Source organism: Lotus japonicus, chromosome 2, assembly GCF_012489685.1.
Source record: "Lotus japonicus ecotype B-129 chromosome 2, LjGifu_v1.2".
In the NCBI taxonomy this organism is placed as follows: Eukaryota; Viridiplantae; Streptophyta; class Magnoliopsida; order Fabales; family Fabaceae; genus Lotus; species Lotus japonicus.
The window spans coordinates 49,376,874-49,396,102 of NC_080042.1; the positions used below are offsets into that span (position 1 = coordinate 49,376,874).

The 19,229-nt window shown below is 35.5% G+C and overlaps 2 protein-coding genes and 1 long non-coding RNA gene across 5 annotated transcripts; all 3 read right to left on the reverse strand.

The window, feature by feature from the left end:
- Positions 1-260: 260 nt before the first annotated feature.
- Positions 261-1,199, reverse strand: LOC130738201 (uncharacterized). The gene is made up of 3 exons (XR_009019255.1): positions 754-1,199; positions 481-591; positions 261-328 (listed from the first exon to the last, which is right to left on the reverse strand). It is a non-coding gene; the product is annotated as an uncharacterized LOC130738201 (long non-coding RNA).
- Positions 1,200-1,740: 541 nt separating this feature from the next.
- On the reverse strand, positions 1,741-9,350 carry LOC130738202 (receptor-like protein EIX2). 3 transcript variants are annotated; one of them, XM_057590136.1, is made up of 5 exons: positions 8,871-9,350; positions 8,623-8,692; positions 5,852-6,781; positions 2,744-4,165; positions 1,741-2,038 (listed from the first exon to the last, which is right to left on the reverse strand). In XM_057590136.1, exons 3-5 carry the CDS (start codon positions 6,156-6,158, stop codon positions 2,031-2,033), a joined length of 1,737 nt encoding a protein of 578 aa, XP_057446119.1. In that variant the 5' UTR covers positions 6,159-6,781; positions 8,623-8,692; positions 8,871-9,350; the 3' UTR covers positions 1,741-2,030. The 3 variants fall into 3 exon arrangements, with proteins under 3 accessions (XP_057446119.1, XP_057446120.1, XP_057446118.1); XM_057590137.1 differs by lacking the exon at positions 8,623-8,692; XM_057590135.1 differs by lacking the exons at positions 8,623-8,692; positions 8,871-9,350 and having other exon boundaries at positions 2,744-5,974.
- Positions 9,351-13,301: 3,951 nt separating this feature from the next.
- On the reverse strand, positions 13,302-17,516 carry LOC130738203 (receptor-like protein EIX2). Its single transcript, XM_057590138.1, has 2 exons — positions 14,208-17,516; positions 13,302-13,557 (listed from the first exon to the last, which is right to left on the reverse strand). The coding sequence occupies exon 1, from the start codon at positions 17,508-17,510 to the stop codon at positions 14,211-14,213; it is 3,300 nt and encodes a 1,099-aa protein (XP_057446121.1). The 5' UTR covers positions 17,511-17,516; the 3' UTR covers positions 13,302-13,557; positions 14,208-14,210.
- Positions 17,517-19,229: the final 1,713 nt, after the last annotated feature.

The window sequence follows — 19,229 nt, forward strand, 5'->3', positions numbered from 1 at the left end:
ACTAAAAGTCAGCACTTAATACACTGACATTGGCTGAAAGGTAATTTGTGTCAGGGATATGCTGAATATGCTTAATGCAGTCGCATGAATGCTACTCCTTTGGTACAGTTATTAAAATTGAGCCAGTGTGAATCTGACTAATGCTTCTTCATAAAAAGGTTATGCTGATGTGCAACTCTTGGAATGCTACCTTCACTCAGTAGGAAAATCTAATATGGACTCACATGCATTGTATATAACAAAAAATAGAACACTAACTTACATTGAAGTCTTCAGTCTTAGTGCTACTTTTTCTCATTAGAACAATCCAATGTGCAGGGTTTACTCACTATATAGTACCAAGGGAAATTAAATTATTCATTTAGATTATAACTCCACCATGATCATAATTGAGATGAAAATATATTATGCATTGAGTATAAGAGAATTATAAACCAAGAGTTGCTGCAACAACAAAGTAGATGGGAAAGAAATAACCACCTGATCATTTTAGCATTCAACGACATAAACAAAACTCTCCAAAATCCTTTGAATTGACTTGGTCTGAAGTTCAAATAAAGTGATACTCATTTGCCTCTGCAATCCCACATCCTGTGCAAGTTATGCAGTTAAAATATTTGCTTAAATAGGCACCAGAGAAGGCCATATTCATAGACAAATAGTGTGTAAAGAGGATGAACATAATTTCCAATCGCATAACCATAAGAAGGAAGTAATAAGGCAGAAAGAAGGGGAAGTTAAAAGGGCTCTTACCTGAATGGAATAAGACAAAATTGAAGAACGACCCAACATGCTAAGAACGGAGACTGAAATGAAATATTGAGAAGAATCAGTGGCTAAATATGAAAAACGAATTGAAAGTGTTGTATATACCAAAGCTGTTTGAAAAATAGCGAATAAAAAAGGTTGGCTTAATTACAACTTTGGTCCCCGACGTTTACCAATGCCACGATTTTGGTCCCCCACCTAATTTAATTACATGGATGGTCCCCGACGTTGTAGGTCGTGTGCAACGTTAGTCCTACCGTTTATTTCTTAATGGAGGAGGCTTACGTGGACGTCTAGTTGGAGAGAAAAAGGAGATATGAGGAGAGAGGGAAGCACGTGAGTATCACGTGAACTCACGTGAACCTTATATGAACTCATTATACCCAAATCTGAAACCCTAGGGATCTAAATCGCGTTACCTTCTTCGTTCCAGGGAGGTAAGGGGTTTGATGTAGCTATTTGGGGGTATTGGTGACCAAATGGCCTGGCTATATTATGCTGTGTCACTTTTGAATAATTTGGCAGTTAAAAAGTAGTTTTTCTACAGCTTGACTTTTTGCTATGAATCTGCTAGAGTATGTGATATTTATTTTCATAGTTAAATAGACGTTTTTCTGTAGCTAAACATTCTGCTATGAATCTGCTAAGGTTTTTTTTTTGTTCCTAATCTCCACATATCTTGTTGTGAAATATCAATTGAAAACACTTTCTAATGATGTAAAAACTGATTTGGTAACATTCTAGACGATTCATCAGTTCCAATTTGTAAAAGCTGCTTAAAACGAAGATGTGAGTGGAAATAGAAATAAGGAAAACATAATAGAAGAAGGTTGGCACCAGTAAAGTCAAGAACACTAATTAAAGTCCGAAAATGGAAGGTCCAGAACTACGAAAACGGGTGGTTGTTGAAAGAGAAACCGAACAAAATAAAATCAGGATAACAGAAGAGAAGATACTTGGAGGAAAATTTGGGGTAATTTTTCTGCATGTGGCAAGAAACTAACACGAAAGATTATTCAAGATGGAATTAAAATGTTACATTTTAGATATAGTCTTCTTAGCTTAAGAAGAAAATAAAATACATGACAAATGCTACATAATAAAGGACTGCCAGGCCAATAAGTTTCTTTCAACAGTGACTCTACAAGTCATTATTTTAAACATATGATCTACTAAAGATCTTATATCGGATACATCAAATCTAAGTTTCTTAAACTTTCCAGCAACCCATTATTCTTTCATCCCACATCAGAAATGTGTAGCTAATAATCTGCAAAAGAAAAAATAAAAACTGCAAATTTCATGGTACAATTCAGAATACAGACACGTGATGCAGAAAAAGAGAAAAATACTTCAGTGATAAACAAATTGACATGAAGCTAGCCATTGGAGTACGGAAAAGATATAAGTACAAGCACATTTTAAGAGGTCTAAACAATAGAGAAGTCATCTGAGACAAAGAAAAAAGAAGATTGAACCAAGGAAAAAAGAAGATACACTCTAATTAAGCTTAAGTGACTTAACATGGTTGAGAAATTGACAAAAGCCAATAGTTGCAGTGTGTGTGTATGTGTGAGAGAGAGGGAGTCATAAGGAGTTGAAACTATAGAGTACAAAAAAATCAGGGGTATCTAACAAATTAGTTGACATAGATCTAACTATTGAAGTACAGAAAAGTAGACTAATGCAAACACATTTTAAGAGGTCTGAACTATAGAGAAGTTATATGAGAACAAAACTTCTCTAAATTAAACATGTTAACTGGAATTTCTTAACATGCAGAAAATAATCTTTCGAGAAATAACTACAATTATTAGAGGTATGAACCAAAGAAAAAAGCAGATGAAAAAACAATTATTGTACCTAGAATTCTCCCTTCCCATGACAGAAGAGATTATTGATTTATATAACTGGGACAGATGAAAAAAGCACTATGAACACGGAGTAAATTAAACAAGTTCGTAAAATAACGTACCTGCTATCCTTTTAGCCACCTGTGCCACATTCACTGTAACCATGACATATACATAGTCTATCAATCTGTTCAAGAACCTCAGGTAAGAAATTCTCCAAGGTCTCCATATGAGTATAGGCCCAATCAAGCCCCAAAATCCTGTGAAGAATCCTATGCCCAAGCTCTTGTACAATGCTTCATAGAAAACTGAATTATCACCATCATCATGATCTGCTACTCCTTCAGGCTTCACTTTGGTCTTATCACTTGGACAAGTTTTGTTCACTGGCTCACCACAAAGATCAAGATTCCCTTCAAAACTAGAACCATCAAAGCTCTGCAACTGTGTTCCAGATGGGATTCTTCCATAGAGCAAGTTGTGTGACAAGTCTAGTTTTGCTAGACGATCAATTTTTGAAAGAGATGAAGGAATTTTGCCATGTAAACCATTTCTTGACATGTCAAGAAAATCAAGAGAAGTTAAATTCCCAATCTCAAAAGGGATCTCTCCACTCAGATTGTTTCGTGATAAATTCAGAGAAACTAATCCAATTAAACATACAACCTCTTTTGGTATTTCACTTGTCAAATTGTTGCTTGAGAGATCAATGCTCCTCAGAATCTCTGGATCCCAAAACACATACTCTGTACTTTTCCACATCAATAACACATTAGAGTCATAAACATCATAGTAAGTATCTGTAGATGATATTTTTCTTCCCTTTACAATTTCACTTGAGATTGTACTCCTTTCAACCATGGAAGTAAAATTCTTCAGACATGTCGGAATCCCTTGGAATAAGTTATTCCTTGAAAGGTCCAAGACTTGAATCTGTTGCAAATAACAAAGAGATAATGGAAGACTTCCAATGAAATGATTTACTCGCAGGCTCAAAATTTTCAATTGCTGTAGACTTTCACCAATCCATTTGGGTATTGGTCCAGATAATAAATTTTCACCCACGTCTAGTACAACTAATCTGGTGCAATTTCTCAAAGTGGAAGGTAGTCCCCCAACTAAACTGTTGTTTCGTAAAACCAAAGCTTCCAAAATAATAAGGGTGCCCATGGACTGTGGAATCATTCCTGACAACTTATTACCACTTACATCAACACATTTTAATGAGTTTAGATGTTCCCAGCAATTAGGCAGCTGCTCTGCTATTTGATTGTTTGACAAATCCAAAGTTCTCATGTTTGTATTTGCTCTCATGCCACACAAGAATGTATTCAATTCTGAAATCTTATTTTTGGAGAGATCCAGTGCAAATGCTTGTGACATAAATGCTGGAATTCCACCTTCAAACTGGTTTGAATTCAAAATTAAAAATACATCATCATCATCACTAGCAAGCTCGAGTGGTAAATTTGGAATAGTACCAGTGAAACCATTGTGGGACATGTTCATCGTAGTAATTGATTGTAGTTTGCTCCAAAACCAATCTGGTACACAATCATTAATCTCAGCATTAGAAATATCTAGAAAGCTCAAGTGACTTTGAGTTTGGAGCCAATTTGGGAAACTAGGACCTAACCTGCAAGATGCAAGTCCCAAATTATATAAATGAAAAGGTGGAACCCAACTAGTACTGAAATTCAGAGACAATGGGTTGTCTGTTAAGTCCAATTCTTTCAACATGAACAAATTAGTGAAATATGATTCCATGATGTCGCCACCTAAGTAATTCCCCTCTAGGTGCAGAGACTCCAACTCATGTAGCAATCCAATGCTTTTAGGTATTTCTCCAGTTAACTTGTTATTGGAAAGATCCAATTTCCTAAGAGATGGAAAAGTTGAAAGATTGGGTAGCATGCCAGTAATCCAGTTGTCAGATAAATCCAAATACTGAAACTTATACATGTTGCCCCTGGTAGAATTTTGAAAGATGTTTGGAATATCTCCACTAAAGTTGTTTTTGCGAAGGTATAATTCTCGCAGTGTACATATATTTCCAAGGTAAACTGGAATCTTGCCTTGCAGTTGGTTAGAAGCGATATTTAGAAATTCAAGAGAGTTCAATACTTTCCCAAATCCATCTGGAAGTGGACCTTCTATCCAATTTTCACCAAGATCGAGACTACGAAGACTGGTGGTGAAGTTAAAAAGGAAATGAAATATAACAGAAGATTTCAAGAAATTAGAGGAGAGATCAAGGATGAGAAGAGAGGATGAAGAGTTCACAGTGAAAGCCGGTGATACAAGAAAACTTCTATCCATGAGAGTGCAATTTCTGAGATAAATCTCTCGTATTTTTGAGCTGAAGTTGAAAATACTATGAAATGATGATGAACTCAAATTATTATAAGAGAGATCAAGCTTAACAAGAGCAGCATAGTTTGGAGAGTAGAAAGAGGATGACATAGCCATATTGTTATGAGAAAGATACAGCTCTTGAAGATTTAAGGCTATAATTGACCAAGAAATGAAAAGTTGAGGATGTCAGCATATTATCCGAGAGATCAAGGATGGTGAGAGAAATTGAAATGTTAGCATGAGAATGAAACAAAGATAAAATATTATTATCCGAAAGACCACAACCAACTAGCCTCAACTCTCTTAAGTTTGGAATAAGCTTACTCGTTGTCTGCAACCAGTAAAGTGAGGAGCCAAGGTTAGGAAATGAGGTCAAGTGAAGACTTTTTAATGAAGAGAGTGAAGACAACCACTTTGTTGCTTCATCATCAATTGTGAAATCAAAACTTCCATCAAGCTTGAGAGTATGCAACATGGGAAGATTCCCAATATGAAAAGGGATCACTCCAGAGAGTGTAGTTGTTGAAAGATCAAGAAACTGCAGTTGTGAGAGATTTCCAAGTTGGTAAGGAATTTCTCCAAAAATATCAAAATTTGCACTTAGATCAAGATGTCGTAAACTTGTACAGTTCCCAAGTTGAGAAGGGATTGCTCCAACTAGGGAGTTTCCTTCAAGACTAAGATACTCCAGCTTTGAGAGATGTCCTAGTTCATATGGAATCCTCCCACCAAAATATGAATATGACAGATTGAGAAATCTTAAGTTGGTGAAGTAGCCAATGTGTTTTGAGATTTGACTACCATGGAAACTATTCTAACTGAGATCAAAATATTCCAAATTTTGCAACTCAATCAATGAAGTAATATTGTTTCACCTCTCAAACGCGGTGCTACCCAATAACCACCATGGAGATCAAGCACCATTACATGACCAGTTTCATTGTTGCATGTTATTCCTCTCCAATGGCAACAATCTCTGTTATCTTCGTCATCCCTCCACGTAGACAGCATGCCAAAGTAATCCAGGAGACCTTGTTTGAAGTTGAGGAGTGATTGTTTCTCGCTCTCATGACATTTCACAGATGAGCCCTTGCTTGCCCGGTTGAATTCATGAACAGATGCTTCAGCGTGCAAGAAGAGCAACAATGTAGCAAGCAAACCTTTGATAATATGACTGCCCATTTTGGTATTTGATAGATTAAAGTTCAGACATATGAAAATTCAACTGGGGGATTTATAAATAGTGATATGTTCTTTGTTCTCATTTGAGTGTTGACTATTCAGACACAAGACTACAAGAAAGTTAAACAAATTGAATTGTTCAAATTTAAAACAAAAAACGAAATTAAAAATATTTCTGATCACAAATGTCACGACCCAAAAAAATCTCAAGCCGCGACCGGCGCACGGACTATCACCCCAAGTCCGGCAAGCCTTTTACCCATAATACATTTATAACCAATTCACCATGATAAATACGTCCGCATAAATTTATAAAAAAAAAACGACAGAGTTTCCTTTGTATTTCAGTAATCTCAAAATAACATAACCTGCTAAATAATATTCTCCAAATCCAAAATTTCAAGAAAAGGTACAAAACCAAAATTCGACGCTCAACGTCAACCTTTAAAATTAAAAGATACCGTCAACCCCAAACTAAATTCACCTATGACTCCCTATAGCTGCAGATAACTAGAATCAAAAGAAATAAAATAGCAATGAGGCCACCAGCCGATGGAGGCCTACCAGCAAGACAACTGACAATCTGAATCCAGGAACAGCTTGTTACTCAGCTGCTGAATAATCTGTGGATAAAATAATAAAGGGGTAAGTCACAAAGACTTAGTGAGGATTTAACAACCACCATGAACAGGAAAGGGGAAACATATGAAGCACGAGTTTTTCACTATCAGATCAGAGTGTATAATATATATAATATTAATAAGAATCATTTCAAATAAGAGATGATCAAACTGTCAAGTTTTTAAATAACCATTTCAATGAAACTGAATAAAAATCATGTCGATAATATGAAAGCATTTCAAAATAAGAAATATAATTTAATAGGGTCACACATGTAGAACCGTGAGGCGGCTTCATCTCGTTGATAGCCCTCTCCTCCTAAGGGATGGCCTCTCCGATAGGGGGGCGTCTCCATCTAACGGATAGCCCTTTCCTCTCTCATATCACATGTCGCATCGTATCATATCATCGGGGGAAGCTACATCTCGTTGATAGCCCTTTCCGTGCACTGGCGGCTCCATCTAACGGATAGCCCTCTCCTCCCGGAATCAAGCTAGCTAGGTGCACCTAGGCCGTTACCTCCGTTAACGGCTACGGGGTTCTATCAAGGATCCCCAAAACCGTTTTCTCAAACCAGTTCAAGTCTCAATATGATGCACGGGTACTCCAAAAATCGCATTGTACCCGGTATGGGTACGCCATGGGTACGCCGTGGGTACGTACCAGGTACGTACCCAAGTCCACCAAAAAAAAAAAAAACTGGGCTACGTTTTTGGGTACGCCACGGGTAGGTTTGGGTACGCCCGTGGGTACTCCGGATACTTTTTTTTAAAAAAAAAAAAAATTGTTCAAAATTACCTCGTTTTTGTTCACTGATGATGGAGAAGGGAATGATGACACCATTACTGTTTGAGAGAGCTTTGGTTTTGTACTGTTGGTTGTTGAACAATCTATCGTTTAATTGTTTTGTTGTGTTGAACAATCGTATTGTCTCTTTTGCACTATTTTAATTTATGTTACTGTCTATGTTGAACAATCTTATGTTATGTCTCTTCAATGTTACTCAATCTTATGTTATGTTTCTTCAATCTTAAGATTATCTATGACGGTATGTGTTTGAAGATATATGTTAAGGTGTTACATATTCTTTTGATGATTTTCATTAGGTTGTGATGGTTTTTATGTTGGTCTTTCATATAAATATTGACCATTAGGAGATTTAATATTTTTAATTAAAAATATTGTGTTAAAAAACATTTTATTTCTATTTATATATATATTTATTTATATATATATAACTGGCGTACCCGTACCCTGGTTTTTCAAAAAATGTCGTACCCCGTACCCGTACCCGTACCGGTACCGTACCCGTATCCATGCAACATAGAGTCTCATCAAAGTCTCAAAATCAACTTTCCAAGTTCATAATCTCAGTTTCGCATAATTTCCAAAATCAAAGTAATATAAATTGTTTTCTCATGTCAGTTCAGAATCAGACTCAGATCATTTTCATAAAACCAGCTTTCAGATAATTCACGAATGAGAGCTGGATTTGCCACCCCAACCATTAGATTTCACACCCCCTATTTTCGGATTTTCAAGTTTCGAATTATTTCGGAATCTTAGATTCCGAAATTAATTCGTGATTTGTAATGTAAAATACATGTAACACCCCACTTTTGAGTGAAAAATGCTTCGGAAGCCTTATTTCCGAAACATTTCGGAAACTAAGTTTCCGTAAGTAGGGTGACATTTCTAATGAGTGTGGTGCCAAATCTAATGATCTTCACGAATTGTAAAGCATGTTTCCCCAATTTAAATAAATATGCAATATGCTAAAATAATCAAATCATCAGTTGTATAATTATTAAAAGTAAGTCACAGTGATTGGAAAATCACTCACAGCTATAACGAGCCAATTGGACCGTCCTCTGAAATTTCGCGACAAACCAACGAACCTTCACCCGACTAATCTGAATCACCAAAATTAAATTTCAACCTTCAGCAACTATAATCTTATGTCGTACTACCCGTGACTACCCGTGAGCAACTACGAAAACCTCAATTGTATACCCAAAGCCCTACATAATTTTACCTTCATCTAACCTACAGTAAAATGCTAATCTCCAAATTTGTGGGTTGAGAATATACCTTAATAATATTGGGAGAACAACTCTGACAGATGGAACACTCCTCTCCTCCTTCCCGGGAACCTCAACCCCCAATTTCCAAATTAATGCCACGAACCCTGCATTGGATGAATAACCCTTTTCTCCACTAACACCTATTACAAATGGGTGCTGTATGGTTTTTATAGGAAGTGGGGAAACAGAACTTGAGGAACGGAGAGCATCGAAGAGGAGGTGCAGGCAAAGAAAACGACGACGGCAGTGAATAAAGAATTTTGGTTTGTGAATTGGGTGCTGGGTTGCAACGTGGCCCTTTCTTTTTAATTAAACAAATTTTTTTTTTTTTATTCTCTTAAAGGGGTCCAACTGTCCAAGAGGTGGGTTACGTGAACCCCCCTCACCACGTCCCTGTTTCCTTTTTTTTTTTTTTCCTAATCCTCTTTTAAAAACAATCCTAATTTATATTAAACGGTGCGTTTCAACTTTCAACAAAACTGAGATATTATCATGCATCTTTATCTTAGGTGTAACGCAGGACAAATCTTATAGCATGTGATAACTCAAAACAAAGCACCGGGTACTTGGGAATTTTCTAACCCATTTTGTAAGTTAGAAAATTAAGCAATCACATCAAAAAGGAAAAATCGAACTGGTGCAATAATTCAAGTGGTCCGTCTTCGTACAAATTTCTCATTAAACTATACATACATGATATGTTCATCTCCATTACTCCATAAGATATATGAATATATCATATTTAAAAAAAATCTAAAGAAAGGAAAAAGGAAATGAAATAGCAATTGTAATAGAATAATATAATTTTCTAAATCAACGAAGACTAAACTGTCGTCCTCTTCAGGAAACATCCAAGCTTAAGAATGTCTTTATGTGATGGATCTCTACATCCATGCTTATTAGGATTGAGGTTGTTGCTCTAAATTTAATGTGGGTGCTTTTTTTCCATTAGGTAGCTTCTTCTGCATTGACATTGCATGAAGTAGCTATCTTGTTGATACTTCTAGTCACTCATGAAACACAGTTTATGTTTTGATTATTTAATTCATTCAAATGTCCATTTAGATATTAGAAGATGGAGGAAAGAAAAGCGTTGAGGTTTTCTTGTTTGTTCATATATCAGTTTTCTAAATGTTGGAAAATATGTCATTTAAAATGTTTTCTTCAATCTTCTCAAAACTGTTTTTTAAAATTGTTTCTGAAAATTGTTTTAAAAATTAAAAACTAAATCTGCAATCAAATGGGCCCACATATTATGTTGAGTACTTGAAATCATTGGAACAGTTACTCTAAAGTTGTTATTATAAGACCAAGTGCAATGGTGGTGTTGAGAGGGGAGTTGAGAGCGTGTAGTGGTTTGTTGAGGTTTTGTTGAAGATGAGGTGGAGGAGAGAGGTGTTGAGAGAGTTCAACATGTTGAGAGGGGGGATCCGGTGCCACGTGGCGCCCTGCGTGTGGTCACGCCAGGCGCGTGCGCCACACGCACCGACAGGGCACGTGAGAAGCTCTGTCGCGAAGAGAGAAAGGGAACCAGCATGTGGATAAGGACACGTGGCTGGTTTTGGTTGGCTCGCTAAATTTTTATTAACTTAATGTTTTGAACTCAATTATTTCATTGAAAAAAAAATTTAATGGAAAAAATATTTTAACCAAAATTCATGATTTCTTTCCCTCTATAAATAGAGACTTGGTTTGTTTGATTTGGACACAGAAAAAAAAAAGTTTTTCACTATTATTATTATTGTCTATTTTAAAAAAAAAATTAAATTGTTAAGTGTTTATTGTTTTAATTTAATTTAAATCGATAATTGTAATTTTATATAAATCATAAAAACAAAAATATAAAATTAAATAAAAATATGAAATAAAAAAATGGTGGGGTTAAGTGTTGAATGAAAAACCATTAGAGTGGGTAAAAGTTAAATGAGTGTTGAATTGAAGAGAGAAAATGATGAGGAGTGTTGGAAAGAGAAAAAAACGGTCTTGAGGGTGTTGAACCATTATAAATGATCTAACTAGAGTGCGTAAAAGCTACTTTAGAGCTAGAAATAAATGCTAGTGACTTAAAACAATCTGCTAGTGACTTAAAACAATATGCTGTTTCCTTTATATCTTTCTTTGTTTCTCTTCTTTTAAGGCCAGTTCCATAAGTTCAACGAAAATTTAACCGCTACCTTAGTCCTATATTATGCTTTGCCACTGTATGTGTTATTTTAGTGTCTGATTTAATTTATGGAAATCTAGTGTTGCTAGGGACTTTAGAATAGAGGCACTATTAGTGTCTTAGGAAATGAAGAAGAGATGTGACTTAGCAATTTAGTTCATGTGTGTATTACTTTGAAGAGTTTTGGAGCTTTAAGGATCCCTAGATTTTGATGTAGCTATTTGGTGCTATTGGTGACCAAATGGCATGGCTTCATTATGGTTTCGTCTACCGTGGGTCAGTTTCCGTCTACCGTGCGTCAGTTTGAAACTGACCCACGGTGCTTCAGTTTAAATGACACCCTTGATTTAATAGTTTTTAAATTTTAATGGTTGAGATTAATTTGAATTAAGAAAAATCATTTATTTAATATATATTAATTTACTAAAAGACCCATACCACTTATCCTCTACCAACTTACCCCTTGACACCATTATTTCCGGTGACTTTCATTGTGCACTCTGGCAACCCACCATTATTTCCGTTCTTCCCCTCACCTCCGGACCAAAACAAGCCAATATTCATTTCAATCAAATAAACTAAATGAGGAAGCAAATCACTATCTATTTTCAGCCAAAGAAACTCATTGTACAGGGGACCAAAACGCAGGTTCAGATGCAAAGTCATTCATGAGGTGGACAACAAAGAGACAAAATATCAAGAAATTTTATCAGGCAAAAAAAATAATACTCAATCACCAAACCCACACACACATCAGAGAGCAATCTGACTAGGAAAGGAAGAGAAATCTCCAACATACATGGTTATGAATTAGAAGCTCAGAATAAGGGGAAAAAAGGAAAAATGCACCAACCAAACAACAATAGCCGGCCCTAACACACTCAGAAATTCTCTCCTCTCCTCCTCCAACAAAAACCAAACCAACAACTGTGATTCAATAATACCCATATCAGACCTGCGAGCTCCTTGTTCAGATCCGCCACCATCTCCGACCAGACACCACCAAAACTTCTAGATCCGCCACCAGCGAAACACGGGCGTGAGAGAGAGAGCCAGTGGAGGTGACATGAACAAAGGGCCAGATCGGTGGAGGAGAAAGACATGCAAAGGTCACCTGTGGTGGCCAGAGGAGGTGACTCTAAGACTAAGATTGGAATAGCGGCAGCCATGGTGGATTGCTCTCTGATTTGTGAAAAGTGATGGCTTTTGATGTCTGGAAACTGGAAGTAGAAGATCTGGAAAGCTCAATTCCAACGGTGAAGAAAAGCTTGAACTCGTTGAAGGAGAAGATCTGGAAAGCTCAAATCTACAAGTTCTAGTGGTTAAGGATGAGATCTAGGTCATTGTGCGGCGGCAGTGGTGGCCGGTCAGACTTGGTGGTGGTTGTGTGGCAAGGCTTAGTGAGAGAAAAGGAGAAGGATGGAATGTGAAAAGAAAAAATGGACAATTTTGTAATTATGCTGTGAAACAGTAACTGGTCCACCGTGGGTCAGTTTGAAACTGACACACGGTAGATGCAGCCCTTCAATATGCTGTGTCGCTTTAGAAATTAGAATATTTTGACAGTTAAAAAGCAGTTTTTGTACAGCTAGCCTTTTTGCTACCAATCAGCTAGAATCGGTGATAGTTTTGTTAGCTAAATTCCATTAATTAGTTAAATAGAAGTTTTTCTCTAGCTAAACATTGTGCTACGGATCTTCTAAGGTCGCTGTGATTTTTTTTAGTTGCTAATCTCCAGATATCTTGTTGTGAAATATCAATTGGTAACACTTTCTAATGTTATAAAAACTGATTTGGTAATATTCTAGACGATTCATCAATTTCAATTGTAAAAGGTGCTAAAATCGAAGATGTGAATGGGAAAGAAATAGAGAACTCTGGCAGAACAAAAATAGTTAGAGTATGACTCGTCTGATGATAAATAGCAGTGAGACTTTGTGAGATGCATCTAAAGTTATATTGAATAGATTCAGAAACAGAAAAGTAAAATTTCAATCAAATCTTTATTCATAAAATGGGCATTACCAGTCCATAATATGACGCTTACTAGAAATGTCAGTGTTATGCTTCGGGATTTTAAGACGAGAAGTGCACAACACTCACTTTGATCCTGTTTTATTTGTTTAAATCCATGTAGGGTTTTACTAAATAAATAAGGGTTCCATTCTGAATTTAGTCGGACTTACATGAGCATATATACATGAAAATAGCAATTACTCAAGGAATGCTAACATACTTGCAGTTGCAGGCAAATTTGGGGTAAATTTTTCTGCATGTAGCAAGTAACTAACACGAAACATTATTCAAGATGGAATTAAAATGTTACATTTTAGATATATAGTCTTAGCTTAAGAAGAAAATAAAATACATGACAAATGTTACATAATAAAGGACATTCAAGCCAATAAGTTTCTTGCAACAGTGACACTACAAGTCATTATTTCAAACATGTGATCTACTAAAGAGTATCTTAAACTTTCCAGCAACCCATTATTCTTTCATCCCACATCAGAAATGTGTAGCTAATAATCTGCAAAAGAAAAACAAAACTGCAAATTTCATGGTACAATTCAGAATACTGACACGTGATGCAGGAAAAAAAAACTTCAGTACTGATAAACAAATTGACATGTAGCTACCCATTGGAGTACGGAAAAGATACAAGTGCAAGCACATTTTAACAGGTCTAAACATTAGACAAAGAAAAAAGAAGATGAACCAAGGAAAAAAGAAGATACACTCTAATTAAGCTTAAGTGACTTAACATGGTTGAGAAATTGACAAAAGCCAATAGTTGCAGTGTGTGTGTACGTGTGAGAGAGAGTCATAAGGAGTTGAAACTATACAGTCGAAAAAAATCAGGAGTATCTAACAAATTAGTGTATATAGGGGCAAGAATTCTGTGATAAACAAATTGACATGAATCTAACTATTGGAGTACATAGAAGTATGTATACTAATGCAAGCACATTTTGGAGAAGTCATATGAGAACAAAACTTCTCCAAATTAATTAAACATGTTAACTGTAATTTCTTCATAAACAGAAAATAATATTTCGAGAAATAGCATACCTGCTATCCTTAAAGAAGTTCTCCAAATTAATTAAACATGTTAACTGGGACAGATGAAAAAGCACTATGAACGTGGAGCAAATTAAAGAAGTTCGTAAAATAGCATACCTGCTATCCTTTTAGCCACCTGTGCCACTTTGCCACCTTCACTGCAACCATGACATATACATAGTCTATCAATCTGTTCAAGAGCCTCAGGTAAGAAATTCTCCAAGGTCTCCATATGAGTATTGGCCCAATCAAGCCCCAAAATCCTGTGAAGAATCCTATGCCCAAGCTCATGTACAATGCTTCATAGAAAACTGAATTATCACCATCATCATCTGCTAGTCCTTGAGGATTTACTTTGGTCTCATCACTTGGACAAGTTTTGTTAAGTGGTTCTCCACAAAGATCAAGATTTCCTTCAAAAGCTGAGGCATCAAAGGTCTGCAACTGTCTTCCAGAAGGGATTCTTCCTGAGAGGGAGTTGTGTGACAGGTCTAATATTGCTAGACGATCGATTTGAGAAAGAGATGAAGGAATTTTGCCATGTAAACGATTTCTTGACAAGTCAAGAAAATCAAGAGATGTTAAATTTCCAATCTCAAAAAGGATTTCTCCACTCAGGTTGTTTCTTGATAAATTCAAAGAAACTAATCCAACCAAATATTCAACCTCTTTTGGTATTTCACCTGTGAAATTGTTGCTTGAGAGATCAATGCTTCTTAGAAAATCTGGATCCCAAAACACCAACTCTGCTCTTTTCCACATCAATAACACGTTGGAGTTGTAAGTATCCAAATAAAACAAGTCAGATGACATTTTTCTTCCCCTTGCAATTTCACTTGAGATCGTACTCTTTTCAACCATTGCAGTAAAATTCTGCAGACATGATGGAATGCATTTGGATAAGTTGTTCCTTGATAGGTCCAAGAGATGAATCTGTCTCAAATAACAAAGATATGAAGGAAAACTTCCAAAGAAGTTATTTACTCGCAGACTCAAGATTTTCAATTGTGGTAGACTTTCTCCAATCCATTTGGGTATTGGACCAGACAACAAATTTTCACCCACATCTAGCATAACCAAATTGGTGCAGTTCCTCAAAGTGGATGGGAGTTCTCCACTTAAACTGTTATTTCGTAAAACCAAAGCTTTCAAATTAGCAAGGGTGCCCATGGACTTTGGAATCTTCCCTGACAATTGATTATCACTTAAATCAAGAAATTCTAATGAGTTCAGATGTTCCCAACAATCAGGCATTTGTCCCGCTATTTGATTATTTGACAAATCTAAAGTTCTCATATTTGTATTTGCACTTTTCCCACACAAGAATGTATTCAAATCTGAAATCTTATTGTTGGAGAGATCCAGTGTAAATACTTGCCACAAAAAAGCAGGAATTCTACCTTCAAACTTGTTTGAATTCAAAACTAAAAACACATCATCATAATTAGCAACATCATCATCATTGACAAGCTTGAATGGTAAGTTCGGAATTGTACCTTTGAGACCATTGTGAGACATGTTCATCTGATTTATTGATTGCAATTTGCTCCAAAACCAATCTGGTACAGAATCATTAATCCCAGCATTAGAAATGTCAAGAAACCATAAGTGACCTTGATTCTGGAGCCAACTTGGGAAATTAGGACCCAGCTTACAAGATGCTAATCCTAATTTTAATAATTGAAAAGGTGGAACCCAACTAGCATCAAACTTCAGAGACAATGGGTTGTCTGTTAAGTCCAATTTTACCAACTTGAACAAATTATTGAAATGTGATTCCATGATATTGCCCTTGATGTGATTCTGCTCCAGGTGCAGAGACTCCAACTCATACAACAATCCAATGCTTTCAGGGATTTCACCCGTGAACTTGTTATTGGAAAGGTCCAATATCCTTAAAGATGAGAAACTATGAAATTTATGTCTGTTGCACAAAGTAGAGTTTTGAATGAAGTTTGAAATTTCACCACTGAAGTTGTTATGGCCAAGGTGTAATTCTTGGAGTGTACATATATTCCCAAAGGAAATTGGAATCTGCCCTTGCACTTTGTTATTACTGAGAACAAGAATTTCAAGAGAGTTCAATACTTTCCCAAATTCATCTGGAATCGGACCTTCTATCAAGTTACCATCAAGGTTGAGGCTACGTACATTGGTGGTGAAGTTAAAAAGCCAATGAAATATAGAAGATTTCAAGAGGTTGGAGGATAGATCAAGGATGGCCAGAGAAGATGAAGAGCTCACAAAGGAAGCAGTGGACAGATGAAAACTTCTATCCATGAGATAGCAATTTCCTAGATCAAGTTCTTGCAGTTTTGAGCTGAAGTTGAAAATACCTTCAAATATTGATGAGCTTAGATTATTATAGGAGAGATCGAGCTTAACAAGAGAAGGAAAGTGTGGAGAGTAGAGAGGGGATGCAATAACAATATTATTGTGAGAAACATAAAGCTCCTGAAGATTAAGGCTATAGTTTGACAAGAATTGAAGAGTTGATGATGTCAGCATATTCTGAGAGAGATCAAGAATGGTAAGAGAAGTGGAAAAGTTGGCATTAGAATGAAACAAAGATGGAATGCCATTATCTAGAAGACCAAAACCAACTAGCCTCAACTCTCTTAAATTTGGAATCAGCTTACTCATTTTTTGCAACATGTGACTGGAGGAGCCAAGATTAGAAAATGATTTCAGGTCAAGATTTTCTAAATAAAAGAGAGAAGATAGCCACTCTGCTGATTCATCATCAAAACTTCCCTCAAGCTTGAGAGTATTCAACATGGGAAGATTCCCAATATGAAAAGGGATCACTCTAGAAAGTGAAGTTGCGGCCAGATTAAGAGATTTGAGCTGTGAGAGATTTCCAAGTTGGTAAGGAATTTCCCCATCAATATCACCATTTTTACTTAAATCAAGATACTCCAGCTTTGAGAGATTTCCCATTTCAGAAGGAATCCTCCCATCAAAATCACAAGTTGACAAATTGAGACCTCTTAAGTTGGCGAACAATCCAATGTTTTTTGGAACTGGACTACCACTGAAATCATTATAACTGAGATCCAAATATTCCAAATTTCGCAACTCAATCAATGAAGTGATATTGATTTTACTTGTTGACAAATATTGTGAATCCCAATCAGCATGAAGATCAAGCTTCAAAACATGACCAGTTTCATTGTTGCATGTAATTCCTCTCCACAGGCAACAATCTCTGTTATCTTCATCATCACTCCACGTAGGCAGCATGCCAAAGTAATCCAGGAGACCATGTTTGAAGTTGAGGAGTGATATTTTCTCACTCTCATGGCACTTCACATATGAGCTCTTATTCTTTGTTGGCCGGTCGAACCCAACAACAGATACTTCAGTATGCAAAAACAACACAATCATTGCAAGTAAAACTTTGAGAATGTAACTCCCCATTTTGGTCTGTGAGAGATTGAATTGCTGACGAATGAAACATCAACCAGAGGATTTATAAATTGCTATGTGAAATTTGTTCTCAGTTGAGTGTTGACTATTCAGTGTCAAGACAGCAAAAGGTTAAAAAACATGAATTTTTACATTTAGTGGGATTAGGTACGTACTTTGGAATTGGATGTCTAACTAACCATTTTGGAATGCAATAACTGTAACAACCAATTGAAGATATTAAGTAATCAAGTGGAATTAATTATGCACCACGTGTGAATCATGAATTAGCTTAAAACAAAAGTACGTACGAATGATTGCAATTCATAAGATTTAAACAATAACTTCAAGTGCTCCATCTTCCTACAAATTTCTCATATAGAGAGACACACACACGCATCACGCGTGGGATACCAGTGGCAAGGGGAATCAGTGAATGCTGAGAAACGAGGTTAGGCAACAAAAAGCCGAGTGAAATAGTAAAAAAGGGGAATCATGCCTTTTGAATTTTGATACCAACTTTTTTATATGTTCAAACCGAATTATGATATATACACACCTCTCCACTTCTTTTCCACCTCCATTCTATTTATTTCTCTCTTCTTTATCAATCAAATCACATATCACATCTTTACTTTCTCTCTCCTTTCTTCCTATCTCTCTCTTCTTCCACCTCTCCACACCTCAAAAGTGAGGTGTGAAGATATAATTATCCGTTCAAACCTTCACTCAATGTTTCTTTCTTTTATCTCTCTTTTATTTTCTTATCACATCACTTATTAGACTACTTACAATGGGCTAGTTAAAAAAATATTACATAGTTGAAGTGTTGCAATGGAGTGTTGAAGGGGGCGTTGAAAGTGAGGTGGATTGTTGGAGGTTGAAAAAATTAAACCCGTTGAATGAGGAGGGAGTGTGGGTCACTTAAAACACTTGGTTCATTTGATTTGAACATAGAAATTCCTTCTAGCTTTTCTATTTAGGGCCCGTTTGGTGGTCAGGATAGGATATGATATGTGAATAGGATAGCAACAAGATAGGATAAGAGCAGGATAGACTCTTATCATATCCCGTGTTTGAGGTGCACATGATAAAGACAAGATATTATAAGGAAAAATGTATCAGATTTATATTTGAATAAAAAATACATTTAAAATTGATCATTCTATTAAATTTAATTTCTTTACATTTTCATGAATGCGCCTATATTTTAAAATACATAAAATAAATTTAAATTTTATTAATTAGCCTATTTTATTGTTTTGAAGATAGCCTATATTTCAAATAAAATTATGCACTTAACCAATTGGTTTTCACTTAGTTATGACACGTGATAATTAACAATAAAAATTAACTAAATTAAGAATATTATTATTTCAAAAGTACTTTATATTTTAATTATAAATTATTATACAAGTAGATAAGTAGTTTTAAATAATAGGAGATGAAAATAAAATAATTAATCTATTACTATTAAAAAATCAATGTTTGTAATCAATGGTTTTCACTTAGTTGTGACACGTGATAAACAATAAAAATTAACTAAATTAAAAATATTATTATTTCAAAATTACTTTATATTTAAATTATTATATAAGTAGATAAATAATTTTTAAATAATAGGAGATGAAAATATTAAATTAGTTTATTATTATTAATAAATTAATATTTGTAAGTGAGTAGTCTATTTTACTATTTATGAATAATAATTTTATTTATTTTTTATTTGAG